The sequence below is a fragment of the Camelus dromedarius genome, chromosome 27 (assembly GCF_036321535.1).
Source record: "Camelus dromedarius isolate mCamDro1 chromosome 27, mCamDro1.pat, whole genome shotgun sequence".
NCBI classification, from domain to species: Eukaryota; Metazoa; Chordata; class Mammalia; order Artiodactyla; family Camelidae; genus Camelus; species Camelus dromedarius.
In genome coordinates this window covers 616,002-632,727 of record NC_087462.1, presented here as the reverse complement: position 1 = coordinate 632,727, position 16,726 = coordinate 616,002, and the positions used below count along the sequence as shown (strand labels likewise).

The 16,726-nt window shown below is 63.9% G+C and overlaps 1 protein-coding gene across 3 annotated transcripts in view; it reads left to right on the top strand.

Moving 5' to 3' along the window:
- SBNO2 (strawberry notch homolog 2) overlaps positions 1-15,853 on the top strand; it is a 44,983-nt gene extending 29,130 nt beyond the window's left edge. The window contains exons 5-32 of one of the 3 annotated variants that reach the window (XM_031438053.2): positions 465-626; positions 2,526-2,609; positions 2,872-2,968; positions 3,408-3,562; positions 3,672-3,805; positions 3,885-3,975; positions 4,133-4,276; positions 5,799-5,916; positions 6,170-6,275; positions 6,674-6,827; positions 7,537-7,713; positions 8,235-8,332; positions 9,157-9,239; positions 10,108-10,299; positions 10,579-10,748; positions 11,294-11,425; positions 11,831-11,966; positions 12,049-12,161; positions 12,259-12,330; positions 12,415-12,523; positions 12,711-12,785; positions 12,894-13,037; positions 13,131-13,225; positions 13,568-13,660; positions 13,830-13,961; positions 14,163-14,236; positions 14,406-14,596; positions 14,668-15,853. In XM_031438053.2, coding sequence (XP_031293913.2) covers positions 465-626; positions 2,526-2,609; positions 2,872-2,968; positions 3,408-3,562; positions 3,672-3,805; positions 3,885-3,975; positions 4,133-4,276; positions 5,799-5,916; positions 6,170-6,275; positions 6,674-6,827; positions 7,537-7,713; positions 8,235-8,332; positions 9,157-9,239; positions 10,108-10,299; positions 10,579-10,748; positions 11,294-11,425; positions 11,831-11,966; positions 12,049-12,161; positions 12,259-12,330; positions 12,415-12,523; positions 12,711-12,785; positions 12,894-13,037; positions 13,131-13,225; positions 13,568-13,660; positions 13,830-13,961; positions 14,163-14,236; positions 14,406-14,596; positions 14,668-15,158 — 3,822 coding nt within the window. In that variant the 3' untranslated portion in view covers positions 15,159-15,853. Of the gene's footprint in view, positions 1-464; positions 627-2,525; positions 2,610-2,871; positions 2,969-3,407; positions 3,563-3,671; positions 3,806-3,884; positions 3,976-4,132; positions 4,277-5,798; positions 5,917-6,169; positions 6,276-6,673; positions 6,828-7,536; positions 7,714-8,234; positions 8,333-9,156; positions 9,240-10,107; positions 10,300-10,578; positions 10,749-11,293; positions 11,426-11,830; positions 11,967-12,048; positions 12,162-12,258; positions 12,331-12,414; positions 12,524-12,710; positions 12,786-12,893; positions 13,038-13,130; positions 13,226-13,567; positions 13,661-13,829; positions 13,962-14,162; positions 14,240-14,405; positions 14,597-14,667 lie in introns of all 3 variants that reach the window. The other 2 variants (XM_031438052.2, XM_064479625.1) reach the window with 2 other exon arrangements.
- Positions 15,854-16,726: the final 873 nt, after the last annotated feature.

The window sequence follows — 16,726 nt, the reverse complement described above, 5'->3', positions numbered from 1 at the left end:
CTCTCACCTCTGCTTGGGTTCTTTCCTTTTTTTTTTTTCAAAGACAGCTTTATTGATGTAATTCACATGTTGTACAGTTAACCCACTTGAAATGCATAATTCAGTGTTTTCAGTATATTCATAGAGTTGTGAAACCGTCACCTTTGTTTAGTTCTAGAACATTCTCATCACCCTCAAAAGAAGCCCATCCCCATGAGCAGTCACCTCCCTGACCCCCTCCCCCAGCCCCTGACAACCACAAACCCACTGTCCATCTCTGTGGACTGGCCTGTTCTGGACGTTTCACATCCATGGACTCACACACTGTGTGTCCTTCTGTGTCTGCTTCTCTCCCTGAGCTTGTGCTCTCAGGGTCCACCCACCAGGTAGCAGGTGTCAGTGCTGCTCTCTTTTGTGTGGCTCGGGCCCCTGTGGCACCGTCCGCATGGCTGCCCCAGCTGCCTCTCACCTGACCTGTCTTCCAGGACACCTCGTACCTCGATGACCTCTCCAATGCCTCCATCTTCTCCTCGTCCGTGGACTCCCTCTCGGACATCGCAGACACACCTGACTTCCTGCCCGCTGACAGCCTCAACCAGGTGCCTACCATCTGGGATGTGAGCACTGGCCCCTCCACCCATGACAAGGTCAGTGCACCCCCAGCCTTCAAGGCGGCAGCCATCCCAGGGCCCTGTCTTGGGCCATTCAGACACGGATGAGGCCGTTGTTGGAGGGTGCCTGTGTTTTCGTGGCCAGAAAACGTTGGGCACCACAGGCTGGAGGGGACTTCAGCCCTGGGTCCCATCACTGCTGCCTGCCACCCCCACCCCTGTGCTCCACACACCGCTCTGTGCTGGCCTCGCTCTGGGGAGGTGGGGGCTCACCAGGGGGTTCTGCTGCAGTGGAAAGTGATTTCCAGTACTGGTTCTCACTCTGGTGATTCTGCCCCTCTGGGACTGCTTAGCACCCACAGTGCCCATGACGGCCCCCACAGAGAGTGATCTGACCCTGAATGTCCACAGTGCTGGGGTTGGGGGGAGACCCTGGGCTAGAGAAACATAAAGTGACGTGAAATAGAGAGCAGGCAGGCAGGGCTGAGTTGGGGGAGGAGGCATCAGCCAGGCCAGATGGAGGGGATAGCCGTTGTGCAAAGGTCCTGTGGCAGGAACAAGCCTGATGGGCTCCTGCATGGGCCTGGCGGGCATGGTAGGGGCATGGACCTATTTGTCACCATGGCGAGCAGCTCCTGGCCAGCTTTCTGTGCTGGAGGTAGGTAGCCTCTGCAGCTCCTTGTGCAGGACATGGACGGGGAGGAGGAGGGACACAGGAGGTGGCGAGGCCCAGGACGAGGTGAGGTCAGCCTGGAGAGGTCAGGGAGGAGCAGGGTGTCCAGGTGCATCAGGCCTAGACTCTAGCACCTTCCCAGGGCTGGGCAGTAGGGGTGTCCAGGGGACGCCTCCATCCAGGGCCCTCCACCAGGAGCACAGTTCCTAGCCTTTGGGAGGCTTTGAGAGGCGGTTGTTGGAAATGTGGCTGGAGCGCCAGTGCCTCCAGATGGGGAGCCTTCCTTCCATCTGGCTGGGCCGAGCCCACGGAGACCAGCACACACTCATGGACACTGGTGGCTGTATGCCCAGCTGCTCCAATGGGTTCAGGGCCCCTGGGCCCCAGGGACCCACAGGAAGGGTCTGTGACCACACATTGGAACAGACGGTCCTGAGAGGCCCAGCCTGGGGCTGGCAGGAGGGTGCGACATGCCCAGAGCAGCCTCCACGGCGACCCAGGCCCAGCCCTGCCCCCAGGTGCAAGCACCCGCGGGGCAGCGTGAGGCCCGGTGGCCGCAGCGGCTGGCGGGAAGGCAGCTGAGCCCAGTGGCCACTCCCCTGCGGCCAGGCGGCCCTCAGGAACCTGACTCAGCCTTCCAGGAACCTGGGCCCGCAGCTGTTTGTTTGTTTTTGTTAATTCAAAAAAGAAAAAGGGAGAGGGAATTGAGAATAGGTTTCTGATCTCCCTGTATCTCACTTTCATTTTACTTTCGTTTTAAAGACCTTTGGCCGTGTATCTTTCTTCCTTCCAGTTTTACTGAGATACAGTTGATGTGCAGCATTGTGTAAGTTTAAGGTGTACGGTGCAGTGATCTGACTTACATGCACTGTGAAATGACTGGCACAGTAAGTTAGTGAACGCCCATTATCTCACAGATACAAAATCAAAGAAGTAGAAAAACATATTTTTTCCTTGTGATGAGAAGTGGTAGGATTTACTCTCTTAACAACCTTCACATATAATGTACAGCAGTATTAATTACATTTATCATGTTGTCCGCTGCCTTCCTAGTGCTTACGTAGCTGACACCCTGTGTATTTCTGGTACTTACTTCTCTACCAGATCTAGGTGGGAAGGCAGCAGGCAGGAGGCCAGTGGCCAGCAGAGGGGCTGGAGGACAGGGGTGGTGAGCCCCGGAGGCCGGGCCCAGGGCCTGTGGGGCACTTCCTCCCATCTGGCCTGCAGGCTCACAGCCACTCTTCCCTCCATCTCCCCTGCAGCTGTTCCTGCCCAGTGGGCCTTTTACAGGCCTTGAGGACCCTGTGTCCTCCCTCCCCAGCACGCCACTTCTTGTCAGCTATCAGGTGAGCCAGGCCCCTTCCGACAGCTGCCCACCCCTCCTGGGGACGAGGGAGGGCCACTCCCATTCACACACCTGCTGTGTGCTGGGCCCTGGGCTGGCTGAGAAGTATGGTCTATCCACTTTATAGAGGGGAAAACTGAGGTTCCAGGAAGGCACCATGCTGTACTGGGGGCTGGGGGACCCTCTCTCCACCACCTGGTGGGGAGGCTGGTGTGCTGCCGGGGGACAGGACCATCCCCCAAGTGACAGCACCTGGCCGGCAGTCTCAGAGTCAGCCTGAGGAGGAGGACGAGGCCGAGGAGGATGAGGCAGAGGAGCTGGGCCATGCAGAGACCTACGCTGACTACGTGCCGTCCAAGTGTGAGTGTCCTGCGGGAGGAAAGCCCCAGCAGGCGACTTCTGGACAGCACAGCCTCAGGGAACCTGCGTTGTCCGGCCAGGGGTGCCGGGTTCCTGGGGTCCCTGAAGGTTCCCTTCCAGGGTATCTTAAACCGCAAAGACAGGTGTGGGAACTGCAGCGGTTCTGTAACCGGGGTTGTAATCCTTGCTTCCCACAAAACCGGAGACAGGCGGAGGCTGTAGCTGAGAGGCAGGCCGCCTTCCCGCGCCTTCCTACGCAGGAGGGTTTTGTGGGTCCACCGCGTTCCCGCAGAGCGCTGGTAGGCTCCGCCCTTTGCCCTGCGCTGCCCCTCCCCCTCCCGGGGCGGGCCCCGCCCATGCCGGCCCCAGGCCGACCTAAGACCCTGACCACTCCCCCAACCCTGTCCCGGCCACGCCCCTGACCTGCCCGCTCCTCCAGCCAAGATCGGGAAGCAGCACCCGGACCGCGTGGTGGAAACCAGCACACTGTCTAGCGTCCCGCCGCCGGACATCACCTACACCCTCGCCCTGCCCACCTCGGACAGCGGGGCCCTTTCCGCCCTGCAGCTGGAGGCCATCACATACGCCTGCCAGGTGATTCCGGGGTCTCCCACCTGGTCCACGTCCGGCGTTGGGGGCATCTCAGTGCCCCACCCCGAGCCTGCCGCGCGCTGACCGCCCCTCTCCTCCCCCACCCCCGCAGCAACACGAGGTCCTGCTCCCGGGCGGGCAGCGTGCGGGCTTCCTCATTGGCGATGGCGCTGGCGTGGGCAAGGGCCGCACGGTGGCCGGCATCATTCTGGAGAACTATCTGCGGGGCCGGAAGAAGGCCTTGTGGTGAGTGTCCCCCCTGAGCGGGGGGCCGGGCTGCGAGGTGGGGAGGGGGCTCCTAACGCCTGCTGGCCCGCCCCCCCAGGTTCAGCGTCTCCAACGATCTCAAGTACGACGCGGAGCGCGACCTGCGAGACATCGCGGCCTCGGGCATTGCAGTGCACGCGCTGAGCAAGGTGGGTGCCCCCTCCCCTAGCGGAGCAAGCCCGTGCCCCCTACCGCGGCATCCCGGTGCACGTGCTGAGCAGGGTGGGCGGCCCACAGCCCCTCGCCCGGCGGGGGTCCCAGGAGGTCGGAGCCCCCGCGGAGCCGATTGCTCGCCCCTCTCCCCAGATCAAGTACGGCGACAACACTACCTCAGAGGGCGTCCTCTTCGCCACCTACTCCGCCCTGATCGGGGAGAGCCAGGCAGGCGGGCAGCACCGCACGCGCATCCGGCAGATCCTGGAGTGGTGCGGGGAGGCCTTCGATGGCGTGGTATCCTGCCGGAGTGGGCGGGCTCAGGGGTGGGGGGGCGGGGAGGCCTTGACGAGGAGTCTTATCCAGGCCTGGCGCGGAAGGGGGCCGGAGTCCGGGAGGAATTCCCGGCAGCCAGCTGCGGGTGGTGGAGGCTCACCCTCAGTGACCGCTGTTACCCTCCCCTGGCGGTCTGGCTGGGCCTCCTGGCTCCAGCTGGATGGACCCCGACCGACCCGCAGGGTCGGGGTGGTGGTTGCTGTGACACCGCAGGGTGGGGGGCTGAAGTTCTGGGGTGCAGAGCACTTCCTCCCTCCTCCTGGCCCCGCCCCCGCAAGTTGATCCCTGCTCCCTGGGGTGGCCAGGCCAGGCGAGCCAGACCAGAGCTTGGCCAGGGGCTCTGCTATTCCAGGCCCTTTCCGACTGCAGAGGAAGCCCCAGGCCTCCCCCTCCCTCCCCCTCCTCGTCTCCTACGCATGAGATCACTCTTTTCCCTGCCACCAAACTGTAGGGGAGCAAAGTATCAGAAAGTACAAGCAAGAGTGGTAATTCTCTGGTGTTACCCTTTTCTTGTCTCACACATCTTATCAGTAACAGCCTTCAAGCAACCACCCCCTCCCATCTCCCCGCAGCCGCTCCCGCAGCCGGGCACCTGACAAGGGGCCTACAGGGGACCTTCGGGCTCTATCCCTCTGGGATCCGCCCTCGTTCCCACAGTGGAGCCCGGCCAGCCTGGTCACACTGATGGGTGCTGCAGGCCCCCTGTGGCACGTCCCTCCTCCTCTGCACCGTTCTCCCAGGGTCCCCTGCATACCATTTCATGTCCATCCTGTCCCCGCATGTCACGCTGCCCTGTTGCCCCTCAGCCATTTCCCTGTCAAGGAGACATTCTAGTGGTTTCCAGCCTGTCTGCCCCAAGTGAGCATTACATGACCCAGGGCGCCCTGTTATCCTTCTCACTGTCTCCTCTAGCCAGTCCCAGAAGTGGGGTGACTGCAGCCTCGAAAATTCCCCCTCACTCCTTCAGATGAGGAGGGGCCCCTGCGGGTCCTTGGTCTGTTCAAAGCTCCCACAAGCCAGAAGCAGCAGCAAAGTCACGGTGCGTCTGGGTGCCAGGTGACACCCCTGCAGCCCCAGCCAGAAAAGCAGCAGCATGAACCTGAGGCGCAGGGCTGCCCACTGGCCCCCAGCCCACCTCAGAGCCCCACCTTCCCTCTGCGTGCGTGCGCGCGTGTGGGGGGCTCTCACCTTGCCTCTCAGATGGCTTCATGACAGACTTACTTGCTGTAACTTGCTCTTTTTTCCCCTTAAAACATTAAGAACTTTCTGTCTTCCAATTTTTGTCAACATCATGTGGGGCCCAAGAGGCTGTTTCCTACTGGCCCTGGCGGTCTCACACACCCAGGTAACCCACCCCATGGCCAGATACCCCCCAGGTACCTTCCAGAGTTCCCCAGACCAGGAAGGGACCGCCTCGGGCCCCATGCTGGGTCTGTAGAGCGGCCTGCCTTCCAATACAGTCCTTAACCCACACCTGCCCCAGATCGTGTTTGATGAGTGTCACAAGGCCAAGAACGCCAGCTCCACCAAGATGGGCAAGGCCGTGCTGGACTTGCAGAACAAGCTGCCCCTGGCCAGGGTGGTCTACGCCAGCGCCACAGGTTAGGGTGTGGGGGAGGCTTGGGGGAAGGGCGGGGAGCTACCAGGGCCCCATTGGTCATCGATTGATGATGCCTGCCCTGGCCCCCTGGTATGTACCCTGGCTCCTGCCAGGCCCTAGGAGGCACCTGGATACAGCCCCCTGTCCTCACATAGACATCAAGCCCCATCAGGGGCCTCCCCTCTGTCAACAGGAGCCTCAGGCCCCCGGCCTTGCTGGGCTAGAGGCCCTGACAGAATGTCCCCCTCCCCCAGGTGCCTCTGAGCCCAGGAACATGATCTACATGAGCCGCCTGGGCATCTGGGGCGAGGGGACGCCCTTCCGGACCTTCGAGGAGTTTCTGCATGCCATCGAGAAGAGGTGTGCCCCACCCCCACCCCACCTATGCCGGGAGAGGAGCAGCAGAGGGCCCTGCTTGTCGCACATGGAGGGACAGTGTCAGGTGCCACCGCCCCGCCCCTCTGGCAACCAGAGGGGTCTTAAAATGCAAGTCCCGTCCTTTCTCTGCTTGGTGCTTCTCTCAGGCTCGGGGCTAGGGCCCTTCCTTGGCCCAAGCAGACCACCTTTTGTCCGTTTCCAAGGCCCACGGGTGGCGGCCACAGGGTCTTCACACACACTGTCTCCAGCCCCACCAGCGTACCTGGCCCTTCCTCCCTCTCCTAGGGCTCAGCTCTGGGGCGCTCCATCCCTGGGTGGGGCCCAGTATGGAGTCCAGCAGGTCCCCGGCCAGTGCCCAGGCAGCCTGTGTTCATCTGCAGGGGTGTGGGCGCCATGGAGATCGTGGCCATGGACATGAAGGTCAGCGGCATGTACATCGCACGCCAGCTCAGCTTCTCTGGCGTCACCTTCCGCATCGAGGAGATCCCGCTCGCCCCGGCCTTTGAGCACATCTACAACCGGGCGGCTCTGCTGGTGAGTCTCTGACCAAGTGGGCGCCTGCATCTCCCCTTGGCATTTACCCCCCTGTCGCCTTCAGCATCAGTCCATAAAGATGCCACAGGGATTTATCAAATTATCAGACGGGGAGCAGCTGGCCTGCCCGCCTCGGTCTTTGGCAGGAGCTCAGCGTCTAGATTCTGTTCTTGTCGAGAATTCCACACGGACTGTAGAACTGGCCCCTGCCTCACCTCCCCACGGTTTCAAGAGCATGTTGCTCCCAGGGCATGACCCAGAGCTGGTGGCCTTTTTCAGTCTGTCCCTGGGGCCATCCCTGCTCCAACCCACTTGATGGCAGGAGTCCCGCAGTGTGACAGCCATAGATGCACCAGACATGGTCCAGTGTCCCCTGGGGGCAGGACCACCCTAGGGAGACCCCTGATCTAAAGTGTCCAGAGCCCAGTGGCTGCTGGCAGAAGGCGCTCACCGCAGGTGCCCCTCCACCTGCAGGCATGGTTCACTTCCCACTTGTGCTGCGTGTCGTTTTCACCCGGCCATGCCAGTGCCATGCTTCTTGGTTTCTGAATGTTTCTGACGGTTGAGGTATCATCAGTGCCTCTGTGTTGCTCTAGTGGTGACCCCCCACCCCTGGCCCCACACTTTAGTGGAATGTGGCTGGTGGGCAGGCAGCCCAGGTCCCGGGCGGGGCTGGCAGTTGTGTGCTCAGCCCACCGTGTCATTGCAGTGGGCCGAGGCCCTGGGCGTGTTCCAGCAGGCAGCCGACTGGATCGGCTTGGAGTCTCGCAAGTCCCTGTGGGGTCAGTTCTGGTCAGCCCACCAGCGATTCTTCAAGTACCTGTGTGTTGCCGCCAAAGTGTGCCGGCTGGTGGAGCTGGCCCGGGAGGAGCTGGCCCGGGACAAGGTGCGCTGATGGAGGTGGTGGCGGGGCTGTGTTGGGACCCTGCCTCCCCGTGTGAAGGGCCACTGGGCAGAACCAGGCACCCGGTGTCAGTCCCACAGTCGCAAAGGAGGCTGCGCGTGACGGCTGGACCCTTGAGGGCAGGGTTGGGAACAGCCGTGCTGAGGCCCAGAAGGTTCTGGTCCCGCTCAGTCCAAGCTCCCTGCGGCAAGTGGCAGACAGGGTCTTGCCTAGCTCCCCGTGTCTCCAGAAAGAACAGGGCAGGGGCCACGTGAGAAGAGCAGGGATGCAGGAGCTGAGGCTGGCTCCTGGCGGCCAGGTGGGGATCTGGGCTTGCTGGGGGTCTGGCAGCCCTCAGGACGCAGGGGGCACTGGGGAAGGAGGCAGAAACTGAGGCCAACCCCAGCGCTCCTGCTGTTGGGCTGGGTGTAGCGGCCTGGGGCTTCCTTGTGGGCCCCTCTGGGGTCCCGCTCCTGGACTGGTGGGCGGGGGCCCCAGCCGCTCACCCCCACTGCACCCCACAGTGCGTGGTCATCGGGCTGCAGTCTACGGGTGAGGCGCGGACTCGGGAGGTGCTGGATGAGAAAGAGGGGCAACTTGATGGCTTCGTCTCCGCCGCTGAGTGAGTGGTGCCTGGGGCCCCTGGGGACCCCTCCCTGTGTGACTGAGTAGGTGTCCCTGCCCTGGGGCCAACCTGTGGTCTGGCCCTGCATGTGACCCCAGCTGCGGGAGCCGGCCAGCCCCCGACCTTCAGAGACCTTAGGCCCAGCTGTAGTTGTAAGGCCTGAAGGGGGAACTGTGGAGACCCCAGAACGGGGAGGGTGCTGCGGAGGGTCCCAGGACCTTAGAATGAGGCTCCCAGGTGCCCACCCCCCATGTGGTTATGGTGCTATTTCAAGGACTGCTTGGATTATAGAGACTGGCCCAGATGGTCCCTGAAGACCCGGGCCCCTCACCCCAGAGCCAGAGAGGCCACCCCCGCCCACCCTGAGCATAGGTCCCAGCACAAGGCCCCTTGCCCAGCTCTGCCTCATCCTGTCCACCACACCCCAGCATCACGTCTCTTCTCTGGGAAGCCCCCAGCCCCTCCTCACTCCCCATTCCTGGGAGCTGCCCCTTACCCCACAGAGGTGGCCAGCCCCTGCTGTGGGCCCTGTGACAACAGGGGTACCCCCATCACAGCACAGCTGTGCCCCCTGTAGCCATGGGCCCACCAAGTGCAGAGGGGCCCCAGCCCCACTGTCCTTGCAGCTCCTTTCCCTCCTGCCCACCTTCTCTGAGCCCCTGATGCGAGTCCCTGCGCCCAGACCCACCCGCAGGGTCCCCTGGCACCAGGCAGCCCCCCACAGAGCAAACCCACACGTGGGACCCATCCCCTGCAGGTCTCCTGGCCTGACAGCTTGGCCTGTTCTTCTGGAGAAAGTAAACCTTGCTTCTCACTTTCAGGGGCGTCTTCCTGTCACTAATTCAGAAGCACTTTCCCTCAACCAAGAGAAAGCGGGAGAGAGGAGCAGGCAGTAAGAGAAGACGTAAGCACTGCCCACCACCTCCCTCCAGCCTCCCTCCCTTCTGAGCGCTGGGTGGGGGTCATTCCCGCCGCCCCCTCTGCTGCTGGCTGCACAGACACATGGCCTGACCCCTGATCCCCACCCCAACCCTCCGAGGCAGCTGCCAAGTCAGCAAATAAAACAAACCCAGCGCTGCAGGATGGGAGTATGGCTAGCTCATCCCTGCACCCCATGCAGTATCTGTCCTCACCTCCAAAAGGCCAGGGCCTGGGTGCAAGGCTGAAACCGCACTAGTCCAGTGGACCAGGATGGAGCCTTTAAAAAGCATCCTGGATGGGGAAGTGACTTCACAGCACCTGCTGGCATGCAGTGCCTGCTGTCCTTCTAGGCAAATGCCCAGCAGCAGCTCAGGGTGGGAAGTGAGGCTCAGAGAGGCCAAGCAACTCACCTGAGGGCACACAGCCAGGCCTGGGGGACCAATCTGGCTCCTTCCACTTCCCAGGACTGGCCTTCCGGGCTCCCGGTCAGCAGCCAAATTCCTAGGCCCCTGGACCACCATCCCCTCAGGACCTGAGCACGTCCTCGGGCTGACCCGCCCAGGGCCGCCTCATGAGTTTGGGCATGTGCCTTCCCTAGGTGCGGCCCGAGGACACACCAGTGTGTCAGGAAGTCTGTCGGCGATGTTAAAACTGCCCCTTTACCCTGCGCCCTAGCCAACAGCAGGACCCAGACCTGCCAAAGCTGGATGGAGCTAGGGGCTTGGGCCCTGAGCCCTTACCATCCCCCACACACAGGCCTGTCCCCAGACTGCTGGGAGTCCCTCCAGGCCAGGTCCGCTGGACAGAGGCGCAGGGCTGGACCACAGTGACCCCTGCCTGCTTCCCTGCAGGGCGGCCGCGGGGCCGTGGAGCCAAGGCACCCAGGCTGGCGTGCGAGGTGGCAGGCGTGATCCGGATCAGTGATGACAGCAGCACGGAGTCGGACGGCGGCCTGGACAGCGACTTCCACTCCTCCCCCGAGTCCCTGATGGATGACGACGTGGTCATCGTGGACACCGTCGGGCTTCCAGCCGATGACCGCGGTGAGGCCTGTGGCTGCCCTCCCTTCATTTCCCCGTTTCTCAAGTCGGGGTACTGAGTCTCAGGGAAGTCAGGGCGCATGGCTGGGCAGGGGCAAAGCCGGGTTCATGCTGACAGCCTGGGGTTAAGGAGGTTCTGGACCCCCACACCTCCTGGGTACCTGGCTTACCCCAACTCCCGAGGGGCCCCCTCATCCTCCACGGCCCAGGGCTGCGTCTCCCTGCAAGTATGGCTGTGAGCAAGTGGCCTGGCTGGTCATTTGTGACCCTCTGGCCCCACAGGCCCGCTGTGCCTCCCACAGCGAGACCTGCATGGCCCTGGCATCCTGGAGCGGGTTGAGCGGCTGAAGCAGGACCTGCTGGCCAAGGTGCGGGCGCTGGGTCGGGAGCTGCCTGTCAACACCCTGGACGAGCTCATTGACCAGCTGGGGGGCCCAGAGAGGGTGGCAGAGGTGAGCTTTGGTGCCCCCTGGTGGCTGTCTTGGAGAGGTGAGAGTGGCCACAGGGCCCAGCGTCCAAGTGTCCTGCTCACTGGCCAGGGCTGCTGCTGGAGGGCTCTCTTCTCTCAGCCACTGCTGCCCCCCCACCCCCCGCCCTCTGGCCCAGCTCCTCGTCCCCCTGCCCCACACATCCTCTGTGTTCTGGGTGCACTCTTGGGCCCAGGCCTGTCCCCCGACCCCAGAACACCCCTGTGCTCCCTTCTACCTGAGCTACTCTGCTGTTTCTCAGGACGTCCTTCTGGTGCCACCTTAAGTTTGTTGTGGCCCAAGGCAGCTGGGTTCTGGGAAAAGACTTAGGAAGACAAGTGAAAACCCTGCCAGTTGCTCCGTGGGCCCCAAGCCCGGGGAGAGGCGAGTCCTGGCCCAGGGTCTGCCGCCCCTCGCCACACACACCCAGGTGCCCCAGGGTCACAGGTGGGGAAACTGAGACACGCGGGGACCAGCCCCTGGCAGCCACACCAGCTGACAGCCTGTCCCTGGCCCCACCCTGGCTACAGATGACCGGCAGGAAGGGCCGCGTGGTGTCCAGGCCTGATGGGACAGTGGCCTTCGAGTCACGGGCAGAGCAGGGCCTCTCCATCGACCACGTGAACCTCAGGGAGAAGGAACGGTTCATGAATGGCGAGAAGGTGGGGCCCTGGGGGAGGTAACTGTGGGGCTGTGTCTGCAGGGCACCCCCTGGACCAGGAGCCAGGAGCAGGGAGCCCACAAGGGCCCTGTGGGCAGGGGAGGTGCAGGGGTCCTGGAGGGCTGGCTCGAGGACCAAAGCCCTCCCTGGCCCGCCCCACCTTCTGTCCAAGTCGCCCATGCCCGCAGCTTCTCTGAGCTGCCCCATGGGAGCTGATGTCCACAAGGCAGGCAGACCCTCCAGGGGTGGTCAAGACTCTGTTCTAAGCCCACACGGGCACCTCTACGGATACACGTATCTGAACTTCCTGTGTGGGTCATTCTGAATGCATCCAAGTGACCCGGGCCCAGGGCCGGAGGAGCAGGCTGTCTGCCCTGATGACCTGGCCATGTCCACGCCTCCCCAGCTCGTGGCCATCATCTCAGAGGCCTCCAGCTCCGGTGTCTCCCTCCAAGCTGACCGCCGGGTCCAGAACCAGCGGCGCCGGGTCCACATGACGCTCGAGCTGCCCTGGAGTGCTGACCGCGCCATCCAGCAGTTCGGTTAGCCCTGTCCCCACCCCTGCCCCAGGTCACCCAACCTTGCAGGCCTGCCAAGGTCTCTAAAAGTCCCCTCTGCCTCCAGGCAGGACCCACCGGTCCAACCAGGTCTCTGCACCTGAGTACATCTTCCTCATCTCAGAGCTGGCTGGGGAGCGCAGGTTTGCCTCCATTGTGGCCAAGCGGCTGGAGAGCCTCGTGAGTGTGTGGGCCGGGGGCTGGGGGAGGCTCCCTGAGGAGGGCAGATCAGGGAGGAGTGTGGGCCACCTGTGACAGCCTCTCCCATCCTGCGCAGGGGGCATTGACCCACGGGGACCGCCGAGCCACCGAGTCCCGGGACTTGAGCAAGTACAACTTTGAGAACAAGGTACCCAGGGAGGTAGGGCCCAAGAGAGGAGGGTCCCGGGGTGCCCAGCCCAGCCTCTGACACAACCCTCGCCCCTCCACGCAGTACGGCGCCCGGGCCCTCAGCTGCGTCCTCACCACCATCCTTAGCCAGACAGAGAGCAAGGTGCCGCTGCCCCAGGGCTACCCGGGAGGGGATGCCGCCTTCTTCCGTGGTGAGTTGGGGTGCCTGCAGTCTCCCCAAGGGGTGCCATCTGGGCCACTGGGATTGGTAGGTGGGATTTGTGTCAAAAGGTCCTCCCCACACATACCAAGGGGACATTGGTGGTGAGGGGGATCCCTGGTGGGCTGGGGCGAGGGCCGGGAGGGAAGCAGGTGTGAGGCCCCCCTCCCTCCCCACAGACATGAAGCAGGGGCTGCTGTCGGTTGGCATCGGAGGGCGCGAGTCCAGGTCCGGCTGCCTGGATGTGGAGAAGGGTGAGCCCCCAGTAGAGCCTGGGGCGGGCGGCGCCCCCAAACTTCTGTATCCAGTGGACAGGGAGAGGCTGGGCTCAGCCCCAGCCTGAGGCTCCGTCCCGCCACCAGACTGCTCCATCACCAAGTTCCTGAACCGTATCCTGGGGCTGGAAGTGCACAAGCAGAACGCGCTGTTCCAGTACTTCTCTGACACCTTCGACCACCTCATCGCGGTGGACAAGAAGGAGGGCAAATACGACATGGGCATCCTGGGTGAGCGCCGCGGCCGGGCCAGGCCCGCCCTGCTAGACCCCCCTCCCCAAGGCCGGAGCCTGGGCCCCACTCATCCAGCTCGCCCTCTTCCAGACCTGGCTCCCGGCATCGACGAGATCTACGAGGAGAGCCAGCAGGTGTTCCTGGCCCCCGGGCACCCACAGGACGGGCAGGTGGTCTTCTACAAGGTGATCAGACACCGCCCCGGCCCTTCGTCCCGCCCATCGTCCCCGCCCCCCATGTCCCAACACATCATCCCCGACCCGCACATCCCCACCCCTCGTCCCGCCCACCGTCCCGCCCCTCACCCCGCCCCTTGTCCCACCCATCACCCCGTCCCACACATCCCTACCCATCGCCCCGCCCCTCGTCCCACCCATCGTCCCCACTCCCTCGTCCCACCCATCGTCCCCACTCCCTCATTCCCGCCCCCACATCCCACTCCTCGTCCCAGCTCCCACATCCCCACCCCCTCGTCCCACCCATCGTCCCCACCCCCCACATCCCCCTAATGCCCACGGGCCCTGCAGATCAGCGTGGACCGCGGCCTGAAGTGGGAGGAGGCGTATGCCAGGTCTCTGGAGCTGACAGGCACCCACGACGGCTTCTACCTCTCCTACAAGGTGGGCACCCCCAGCGGCCCCCAGTACCCCAGGGGCAGGACCCCAGCAGCCGGTGGGCTGCGGGGCGAGGGCAGCAGTCAGCCTCAGGCCCTCTTGGGCACGCATACCTTGGGGACCAACACCCAGCATGTGGGGTAGTGCCCCCACCCTGACTCCCACCCCTGCCCAGGTCCGTGACAACAAGCCCAGCTGCCTGCTGGCCCAGCAGAACCGCGGCAAGCTCTTCACCGTGTATAAGCCCAACATCGGGCGGCAGAGCCAGCTGGAGACGTTCGACAGCCTGTGCCGGAAGTTCCACCGGGTAGGCCTAGCCGTGCCCCCACCGAGGCCCTGTAGTTCCAGCCTCCCCCGTGGCTCCTCCCTGGCGGGCCTCCTGCTGTCCCCAGGCCGCCTTCGGCTTCCATGCTCCGCTGCCCTGGCTACCAGGTGCAAGATGAGCAGGCCTGGGGCACTGTGGAGCCCGGGAACACCCGTCCAGGGGCCCAACTGCCTGTCTCTGCAGGTGACAGCGGAGGAGGCCAGGGAGCACTGGGAGAGCAGCTACACCTTCTCGCTGACGCACTGCAGCCACACCACGTGGTGAGGCCCAGGCTGGACTAGAGAGGGGGAGGCGTGTGCGCTGCTGTGGAAGAAGCCAGTCCGGAGGGAAGGGCGGTCCTGGAGGCCTGCGGATGAGGGGCAAGGGGTGGGAGCAGGGTGGGCGGGGCTGGGAAGGCAGGCGCAGCAGCGAGTCTGTCCCGTGCAGGAACCGGCACTGCCGGCTGGCGCAGCAGGGTAAGGATTGTGCGCAGGGCCTGCGGCTGCGCCACCACTACATGCTGTGCGGGGCCCTGCTGCGCGTGTGGGGCCGCATCGCCGCCGTCATGGCCGACGTCACCAGCAGCAGCTACCTGCAGATAGTACGTCTCAAGACCAAGGACAAGAAGAAGCAAGTTGGTGAGCGGTGGGCATGGGCGAGGTGGGGGAGGTCGGCCCCCTGCAGGCCCTGACCTCCTGGCGCCCCTCAGGCATCAAGATCCCCGAGGGCTGCGTGCACCGGGTGCTGCAGGAGCTGCAGCTCATGGACGCCGACGTGAAGCACAAGCAGGCGCGCAGCCGCGGGCTTCCCCCTCCACCGGCCGCCCTGCGCCCGCTTGCACTGCCCTGCGGCCCCAGCGAGGTCCTGGACCTCACCTACAGCCCGCCCGCCCAGGCCTTCCCTCTGCCCTCGCCGTTCACCTTCCCACCGCCGCCGGTCCCCGGCCCCGGTGGCCTGCTGCTGGGCGCTCCGGATGCCCCCGAGGCCCCGACTGACCCCGCGGCCCTCCTGCACCAGGGCTGTGACATCAACTTCAAGGAGGTTCTGGAGGACATGCTGCGCTCCCTCAACGCTGTGCCACCCGCCGAACCCCCAGGCCCTCTGGGGGCTGGCGCCGGGGCCCCGGGCGCTCCTGGGGGCGGTGGGGGCCCTGAGCGGCAGAGCGTCATCCAGTTCAGCCCCCCATTCCCAAACTCCTAGGCCCCGCCAGGCATCCTTCCCAGACAGGACTGTAAGAACATGCCACGCCTACACCAAGGAAGCGGGTGGCCATCAGGCTGGGTTCCCCTGCCGACTACTGAGAGGATTGGGGGCCAGGGTGCCCTCATCCAGCCCACCGAGGCCCCCACTGCAGTGCCTTCCCGCTGATGCCTGGGCAGACCCCCAAGATGCTGCCAGCCCTGGGGGCCCCTCTGAGGCCCTGCCTGGTGGGGCAGTGGCTGAAAGCAGGTCCCACTCAGGAGATTCCGGGTCTAGAGGCCCAGGAAGGGCCTGGGGGTGGGGGGCCCTCCTCCCTCTCTGTGCCTCGGTCCTCTACTGCCCCCCTCCAGGCCTGGGTTGGGGCTCCTGCCCCACCCACCTTACAGGGCCTGGTCAGGCCTGAACCCCTGTAATCCACAAAACTGGGTGGCCCCAAGAGCTGGAAACTCAGGAAACCCCAGGTGCTCAGGGCCCCACTGTCTCCAGGGGGGCTCCATGGGGCAGATCCCCCCCATTAATATATGCAACTCCTCCTCCCTGCTCTCTGTTCCCTAAATTATTACCCAGCCACCTCTCCCAGGTTCCGGACTCCTGCGGAGCTGGTGGGTGGCCCCCTGGTTTCTATGTGTATTTATAATGAATTCAAGTGTATATATGTAAAGAGATCTTTTTTAAATATATGTGCATTTTCACTACTTCCCAGGCTGTCTGTTCCTGTGGCCTGCAAGGATAGGGACCCAGACTGCAGGTACCACTGCATGTTCCTCCCAGGTGTGGTGATTAGGGGGACCCAGGGACTGAGGTCAGGAGTGGCTGCTGGCCTCTCCCTGCTGGCTCATCCCCTGAAGGCTGCGTGGCCTGACAGATGATTGGGGCCAGGCCAGGGGAGACACCCCACCCCGTGAGGCAGTTTGTCCACTGTGTGGTCCTGGCACTGGAACAGCCAGCCAGCTGCCTCTGAACTGGCAGTGCCAGGCCCGAGGTGTCTGGGCCCAGACACTAGTTGGAGACAGGACCCTGCCTGGGACCCTCTTGGTGGTGTTGAGTTCGGTCCCTCAGACCCCCATGTTCACGGCTGCAGCCTCTGCCTTGGCGCCCTCCCAGGTCTTCCTCGAGGGTGTTGGTTGTGCAGCCCAGGGGCAGGAGAGCCCAGGAGCTGGGCCCCGTCTGGAAGACAGCAGCAGGCTGGGCCACCTTCCACACTCTCCAGGATGGCTCCCTCGAGCTGCAGGCAGGCAAGGAGGCTGTGCCTACAGCCCCTCCTGGGGGACGGCTTGTGCCTGATGAGGCGCGTGAGAAGGCTGGTGCCCTGACTCCGCATCTATTCTGTGAGGCTGGCTTGGTGCCCAGCCCAGATGCAGCGGGCCTCCAGCAGGCAAGGCCTCACTGCCTAGGTCCCCTGACCCTCCCACCTCAGCACATGGGAGGAGACCTGGTGGAGGGGGCAGCAGCCGGTCAGGAGTCGTTATTATCTTCCCCAGGATCAGCTCTGCCTGCCCTCTGGGCTGGGCTGAGGCGATTAGCAGCCCAGGGTGCAGCCCTCTGAACCCTGAGGGAAGTCCGCCGTC